The sequence below is a fragment of the Theobroma umbraticum genome, unplaced genomic scaffold (genome assembly GCF_002168275.2).
Source record: "Theobroma umbraticum cultivar Fairchild unplaced genomic scaffold, ASM216827v3 scaffold_30.0, whole genome shotgun sequence".
NCBI lineage: Eukaryota > Viridiplantae > Streptophyta > Magnoliopsida > Malvales > Malvaceae > Theobroma > Theobroma umbraticum.
In genome coordinates, this window is record NW_018397254.1 from 13015530 (window position 1) to 13023676 (window position 8147).

The window sequence follows — 8147 nt, forward strand, 5'->3', positions numbered from 1 at the left end:
TATATTCAAAATAAATTCCTCTCACATAAACAGAATTAATAAAAAATGATATATTAATGAAATTTTAAAAAACAGTGCAATATTATGATTTATATTTAAGAATTATATAAATTTATTAATATTTAAAGATTAAAATTATAAAAAAAATTCACATAATAGGAAAAAAAAACATGGCAAGTAAAAAATGAAACCCATATATGACATAATAAAAAAAAAAAGACTGATGGTTCGTAAAAATTTAAAAAAGAAAATCTATAAAAATTTAAAACATATAAATAGATAGTATAAACAAATATAAATAAAAATAATAATATAAATTAAAAAAATAAAAAAATTTAAAATTAAGTGAAGCATATGTGATAATTTTTATTATTCATTATTTGTATTAATTATTAAATAAAAAATTATTTTAAAGAGACCTATTAAGAGATTATATTAAAAATTTTACAAAATTTATAAGGTATAAATTTTTTTTTTTTTCAAATTTTGGGGCGTACAAGCTAGAGGAGGCTCCGCCCCTGGTTGCCAGTGTAATCATCTGTTCCTTCCAACTGCTCTGCCCAAGCAAGCTTTTAATGATAGTGGGATATACCATTCTTTTGGATCAGTCCTAACTCATAACCCAGTGAAGTTTAACTTGACATCCTCCAACTTGCCTTCAAAATCTTCGACTTGCACGCACCTTCTCCCTGATTTCGTGGATGCAGTCAAAATTATCAATAACGTACACTCTGAGACACCGTAAGTTGAACATAACGATTCAAGCCAAGCAAGAAGTCTCTGCTTCTCAAGCATGGAAGTGAAAGAAACAAAATCTTGTGATGGTGGTGCAGAAGGTGTAAAGAGGAAGTAATAATGATGGTAATACTTCCAGTAGAGAAGGAAAAGGGTTGGGGAGGTTCGGACAAAAGGGAACATAATGCAAATGCACATGGGATACTCAGAGAGCACTCTCAATGTGAATTCATAAGGTTTGCAGTACTTTCTTTGGTTTTCATCCACTTATTGAGTCCTTCAAAGTCCTAACTTGAAATCCACAGTGAATTGTTTTCTTCCCATAAACAGCTGTGAAACTCTGCCCAGATTATCCTACCTTTTGTGGTGGCTAGTAATATGTTGCAATTCTCGGTTAGTCCAAGAAAATCTGCAGAAACTACTTACAGATCATTGCCTTGTCAAACTGAAACGTGATTGGCTAGAAGGCTCAGCAGGGTATTGAATTGTATTAGCAAAATATATAGGCTTGCCAGTTCTGAAGCTCATAAATAATAACGTGATGAAGCTCATAGGTTACTCATAGAAATTTCATACAAAAGTAAAAGTTTCGAAGTAAAATCTAATTCCACCAAGTGGACTGACTACCATAATCATAATTTCCAAGCTGGACAGATAGTGGCTTAAAAGAAGCAGTCCTCCAACAAGCAGCAGCAACAAAGAGCTGCCAAACTGCAAATATAAACAGTGTGGAATTATAAGGAGACAAATAAATGGAGGGGAAGAAATTCCATCAGCCTTTATTTTACTGAGATTCAGGATTCAGGATGAGATTATGCTTAAGGTTCATCGGTGAATTTCACTTTTCTTTTTGGTTGATTTTGCCTAGCCTGACTGAATATTTAATTTTTTCTTGGTAAAGTGAATGTTAATTATTTCAATGTCTACTAAGGTTGTCTCTTTAAGCAATAATCTGAGGAGAATGGGGATTTGAACCCAAATCTTTGAGATAGACGACATATGTACCAAGCCAAACATCTAGACATAAGGTCTTTCATGATAAATTTATTTTCGAATTATCTTTTCATTAGGTTCGCTTCAATGTAAAATTTATCTTTTTTACAATTGTTGAAGTTCAAAGTTAGAATTCTGCTCTCTATGTACTTCCCAAATGTACCAAAAAAGGTCAATTATCTATCAAATTATCGATCCGTAGGCTTCTTCTTCGGACTCACTAGACTCTGCCCAAAATCTTAGAAACCAAACATCGGAGTCATTACTAAATACGCCGAGTCTCATTTTTCGGAGCCTAGGTATTTTCTGTTATGAAGGAATGCATACCGTCATAAGTGAACCACCAGAAAGAAGGCTAATGGGGTTAATGGTAGAGTGAAGCTTCTTATTGGCACAATTAGCTAAATGCGATTTTTGGCTTGCTAATCACATGTAAGATTGTTCATGAAAACGTTCTTGGGAAATGCCTACGAAACAATACCTACAGAGGCACGATTATGTTATAGAATAAGTTTCTCATGATTAGCTAACAGATATGACATTTAAATAAGAATATAAACTACATCCAAATGAAATTGCCTGGCTCTATATCCTGCCACGGGATTGCAAAACTTCTGTAATACCAGTAATATATTGTAAAGAATTTAAGGCCGAGTAGCATAGAGAGGGAGATCCGTACCACCCCGTTAGGAAGGAAGAGCAACCATTGTGATGGTAGTCATTCCTAGTAGGCAGCGGTGGAGGAGGCGGCGGAGGTGATGATGGAGTGTAGCCTTCATGAAAGTAACCTTGATATCCAGGTAGAGTTGATGGTGAGGGAGAATGATGAGTATGAGTATATCCAAGTGGTGGGGGCGGTGGAGGGATGCCTGGTGGAGGGTATGGAGGTGAGTGCCCTGTTTTGCATTACAACAATCAGTTAGATATTCTCATTAACAATCACTACTCATGTTCCACCTCTGTTCATACAAGTTGATTTCTTGCACTACTTGCGGTTCATGATTAGTAAAACAGGAAGAATTCAGCCACCCTGAAGCAATAAGTCATTCAATCCAAGAAAATACTATTCAAATAGAATAAAAGAAAAAGAAAAAGAAAGTAACGAACAACGGAATGTTACAAACCAATCCTTCTGGTGGTCATTTACCTGATGCGGGTTGCGGCTCGTGGAAAATATGTTGATGGTGGTAACTCATTGCTTGGAAATCTGGACTCTAATGGCTGAGAGACAGAGAGTGTGCTAGCTTTGTGAACATGTCACGGGACACAAATGAAGTGGAAATTTAGTAGGAAGGTTCCCTTACCTTTCGTGAGTTAATTAAGAAAACAACTTGTTGTGACTTGTGCGCCAAAATACAAAAGGGGAAGCAGCAAATATACGAGGATTGAAAGTTGCTCCTAGCCAATACCAATTTCCAAGATTTAAGATTCGACATCGCATTATCATATTTTATGGCCATGGCCAAACTCATCCTCTTATCCTTTTCTTACATTTCAATGCAATACATGCAGGGAAGGGGAGCTGGAGAACTCGTTCTTTAGTTTAAAATGTCCAAAGAGTAAAATCTGAAGAACATAGACAGAAGACAAGTGAACATTAATCGACCTGTCTGTGGCTGTTTATTTGCAAGAGTTTAGTTTTCTATTTTCTTGCACGAACGATATTTTAATTTATTTGAACTTGACTTGGCATGAGTTCCAGCTCCAACGTGTTAAATCCTCAAAAGAGCCAATCTATTTTGCCTTATCCATGTCGTATAAAAAGTTAAATTACAAGTAAAAAGAATGGCAAAAGTAATAGTCTCCCGCTGGGTTCAGATCATTTCAGCTGAGGAACGAAAACAATAGTTTCGACGAATCTTATAGTCGCAGGTGATTGTTTTATCAAATGGCTAACATCTCTATACAAGGGAGAAAAATGTTATCCCATTACCAGACGTTATATGACTCCCAAAACTAAAGATTAATCATAGACCATAAATTGAATTTGGTTACATAATTTTAACTAACCATATAATGAATTGTAAAACAATAAATTTATTGACTAGCTTAAGATAAATACACATGATTTGATCAATTGAATTTTAATGACTCATTTTATCTCTAAATAAATTAAAATAATTTAAAGATAATGCCTAAATTTGGTCCATTGAAATTTATCTATAAGTTATCCAATTTATCTCTAAAATAAATTAAGATAATTTGGAGATAAAATCCAAATTTAGTCATCCAATTTACTTCTAAATAAATTAAAATAATTTAAAGATAAAACTCAAGTTCGACCAATTAAAATTCAAGGACTCAGAGCTTGATCAATCAAAAAACTATGTACGAGTCATCATATTTTATCTCTAATTAAATTAAAATAATTTAAAGATAAATCAAAGAAATTAAATTCTTATAGAAATCTCTGATCGAGGCACTATAAACACAATACTCTTCCAAATCATTTGACACCCAATTGGGAAAGAAGAAGATTGTGAAAAACAAAGTCTTCAAAACTCCCACACAAGTCTAAGAAAGAATATCTAAAGAATAAAGTCTCTAGAGTTAAGAAAAAATTGATAATACAGTTGTATGCCTGTCAAGCCAATCAATACATATAGTTGATAACTCTATTTCAGACTTATTTGGTCACATTCTGACTATTAAATTGACTAAATTCTTACAAATTAAGATAGAAATTAGTTATTTTATTTATTTATTTTATTTTAGTAAATTATATTGGGTTCAAATGCTTTTAAGTTAATTTATGATATTTTGCTTTAAGTTTAGTTATTATTTAAGTTACTTTGTTGCTTTTTTTGGTGTGTGATAACTCTATTTTATAGAGTTATTTGGTCTTAATAATTTTCAATATATTTTGTCTAAGTTTTTGAAATTTAATTTAAATATTAGGAGTTTTTAGCTATTAATTTAATTTAATTATATTGGGTTCAATTGTGTTAAGTTATTTTATGATGTTTTATTCCAAGTTTAGTTATTATTTAAGTTTTGTTTTATGTTTTTATAGGTGTGCTTTGAAAAAAGAGCCTATTTAGTGAAAAAGATTCATTTTAGGTGAAGACTTCAACTGTATATATTGCAATATTTTAAGCATATCATTCACAATAGAAGTCCAATTGATGTGATTTTTAAACTACTGGAAAGCTAAGTTACAACTTTTATGTTTATCAATTTTTCTAGTGCAGCCTATAAGATGGTCAAAAATTATATTGAAGTCAAAGTAGTGTAGTAGAGTCTGAATGAGCAATATAAAACTTTGAGCGTCATGGCCACCATGGGACCAATGCCGTAGTGCCCTATTTGAGAAGGATGCCTTATGGCACATATGTGCCTTAATGCCGTAGCGACCAAGCACCCAGCACCACGACGCCCAAAGGAAGACTTTGGAAAAAAATTATTAGAAGTGCACAGCATCGCGAGGCCCAATCCGTGATCGATGCACGAGCTTAGTAGGCAAGCCACTAAACTTGAGCAAGCCTTAGAATCCAATATCATATAACTCAAGTGCCGAGGGATTTATAATCAAATATGCATAAAAATTTCAAATATATTATATTATCCCTAGCTCACAATCCATACAATTATACATAAGGCCATACATTGGCCATTAAATTGAGTTCGTACATATATGCTACGTCGTGCCTCACATATTTCACTGACTAATCAAACTAGAAGGTGGAAGGCACTCACATATTTAGTAGAGTGACACTTTGGGAGGGAGACCTACCGGATGCCAATAAAATGTCCGTCCAATTGACTACACTTGCCACGTAACCCCATAGCTTCTCTTATCTGCACATGGTACAACAGAAGGATGAGTCATCTAATACTCAATGAGGGGATGCTATCACAACATAATATTTCACATATATGTTATATATTTAAGCGTATCTAGCCATAATATATTCATATTCAAATATCTCCAACTCAAAAATTACAAGGATCATTTTAGTATCTTGCATGCACAACTCATAATATCAAATCTTGTCGGATCACATCACAATGGCGTATTATATCCACAATATACCACAAATTACATATATCAATTCAAGACTTATCTTTAAAGTCGTCACCATCAAACTAAGCTTTTTAGGCACATATTTGTTGCCAAGGAAAACCTCAAATATCATTCACAATTTGTCACCACAATTTCATATTTAAATCAATTCATGCCATACCCAATGCATGTCATCATAGTCAAATGAAACCAAATGAGTGGTTTTACCTTGGATACATTCAAATCATGCTTAATGGCTAATCGGTGGAGAATCAAATCATACTGAGGGCAAAGCCGCTGGCAGAGAAACAGATCATGCATGTGCTGAAGCAATGGGCAAAAAATAGATCACACACAGTACTGGAGTAGCAAATGAAGAATAGATCATGCACAGTGCCGAAGAAGTTGTTGGATAATCATATCATCGATCAGATTAATCTCTTAACGTCGGCATCACCTGGAGTAATCTCAACAGATGATATCGAAGCATTACAGGTGGAAATCACAAGCAAGATTAATGCCATCGTCCTTACTTACCACTATCCCTACAAGCACACAATTCACAAGGAGTGCGACTCTACTCTATCTTAAGGTAAATCAACGTCCAGAATTCATTTCTCAAATGGAACACATAACCATAAATCAGACATTTTGCTTGTGACATTCCATATGTCCACATCAAATCACATTCAAATTCATGGAGCTTTAGTCATTTCTAAGCTCGGTATAATTCTAGGTGCCTTCAAACTTCTAAGGCATCACTAATTGAAACATAATAAAGCTATGGGCCTTCATGCCTTTAACTCCACATGGGTACTCATCATATTCAATCAAATCAATCATGGTTTAATAGCCTCATACTTATTCTCAATCAACCACAAATACGTGGGCATTCTCACATAGATCATGTCTATAAGCAATCATGGCTTTTTAGTCCCACATATTCAGTATCACTTAATCGATGTGCCATTAACCTTAAATACACATCATGCCTATATACCTAATTGGGCAGTCCATTTATTAGAATTTAGCACAGTCTTCAATTCATAATTTGTATTACACCATGGTAAGCCTTTTGCCCTAGGTCCTACATACCATGGGTTCCAACACAATGCCACCATGTGGCTCACCACAAATCACACATTCACAAATTTCCTATTCTAGGTAACAAATTAGCCTAGGCATCCTAATTTAGGCACACAATCATAATTGTTCTTTAGGCCAAGCACATACCTCTTGGCAAACATATACACACACACACACACACACATAGATATATACATACACATTAATTCTTTAGCCTAGGCATCATTATTCAAACATACCTTATACACAGATATATAGTTTTCTAGCCTAGGTTCCTCCGTCTAGGCATGCATCTTTTATCCTTATACCGTGGCAGTGCACTTATCATGCGTTATGCATTATGTGCATTTAACTTAAATCCCACTCACCTTGACAATCAAAGGCGTGCCCATAGTTGAGATCTAATTCTTAACCTCCAATCGTCCTTTAGCTCACAAATGCATCAATAGCCTCCATTCTCCCTTTAGACACATCAAAACATCAAAATCATAATTATTTTCTAACTTTCGAAAATATCCTAACTTTTCAAAAATACCAAAATTCCATATATAAGCTCAGTCTTGCAACAAATGAGCTAAATCCTTACCTTAGAAGTTGGGTTGCCTAAATCTAGGCTCCAAATCTCCAATAAACTCAAGGAGAGAGAATTTGGCTAAATTTGAAAAAATCTAGATCTGAGGTTTCTAACCAATTAAATTGAAATTAATCGGTAAAAATACATAATCTTACTCCAGATCATTTCCTAAGCTTGGATCTAGCCCAAATGGGCTCCAAATGGCATTTTGGGGCTTAGGTTTTCGTATAAGGTAGAGAGAGAATGAGAGAGAGGGCTGAGAGAGAGAATAGCGTGGAATGGCCTAAAACCTTTTTTTATCTTTACCATTTCTCTCTGATGTGTCAATACATTTGGCAATGTATCGATACATTTGCCTAATTTCAAATAAATGTATCGATACATTGAGGTAATGTATCAATACATTTGGACAATGTTGTTAGGTGAGGGCTGATCATGCATCAAATATAAATAAAACGTAGCGAAAATAAATTTAAAATTAAATTACATCTCACTTTCCTAGGATCTCTTTCATACCAAATTGAGTACAGAATTGAATTAACATAATATATATATATATGATCATATCAAGTGTACATAAATAACAAAGGTTGATGAATCTTTTGTTAAACTACCAAATCAGCCTTCAAAAAGCTCAACCACCTCAGCCGGTTTTTGCAAACTAAAGCTGTTTAAGGAATTCTTATGCACTCTTTAATGGTGATCCACACTAATGAATTTTGAGGCTGGATACACAAAAGAAATCAAATGAATGAA

At 34.0% G+C, this 8147-nt stretch overlaps 1 protein-coding gene across 2 annotated transcripts; it reads right to left on the minus strand.

The window, feature by feature from the left end:
* Window positions 1-427: 427 nt before the first annotated feature.
* LOC110423604 (uncharacterized) lies at window positions 428-3073 on the minus strand. Of its 2 annotated transcripts, XM_021437879.2 has the most exons (4): window positions 3033-3073; window positions 2876-2949; window positions 2408-2624; window positions 428-1446 (listed from the first exon to the last, which is right to left on the minus strand). In XM_021437879.2, exons 2-4 carry the CDS (start codon window positions 2922-2924, stop codon window positions 1398-1400), a joined length of 315 nt encoding a protein of 104 aa, XP_021293554.1. In that variant the 5' UTR covers window positions 2925-2949; window positions 3033-3073; the 3' UTR covers window positions 428-1397. The 2 variants fall into 2 exon arrangements, with proteins under 2 accessions (XP_021293554.1, XP_021293563.1); XM_021437888.2 differs by lacking the exon at window positions 3033-3073 and having other exon boundaries at window positions 428-689; window positions 2876-2979.
* Between the last annotated feature and the right edge of the window lie 5074 nt (window positions 3074-8147).

What these genes read in the sequence shown, in the direction of transcription:
- LOC110423604 (XM_021437879.2), bottom strand. Translation starts at nt 2,924, where the DNA reads ATGAGTTACCACCATCAACATATTTTCCACGAGCCGCAACCCGCATCA. An exon ending in CGAGCCGCAACCCGCATCAG is followed by an intron (nt 2,625 to 2,875) that starts GTAAATGACCAC and finishes AATGCAAAACAG; the next exon opens with GGCACTCACCTCCATACCCT. An exon ending in TCTTCCTTCCTAACGGGGTG is followed by an intron (nt 1,447 to 2,407) that starts GTACGGATCTCC and finishes TTATATTTGCAG; the next exon opens with TTTGGCAGCTCTTTGTTGCT.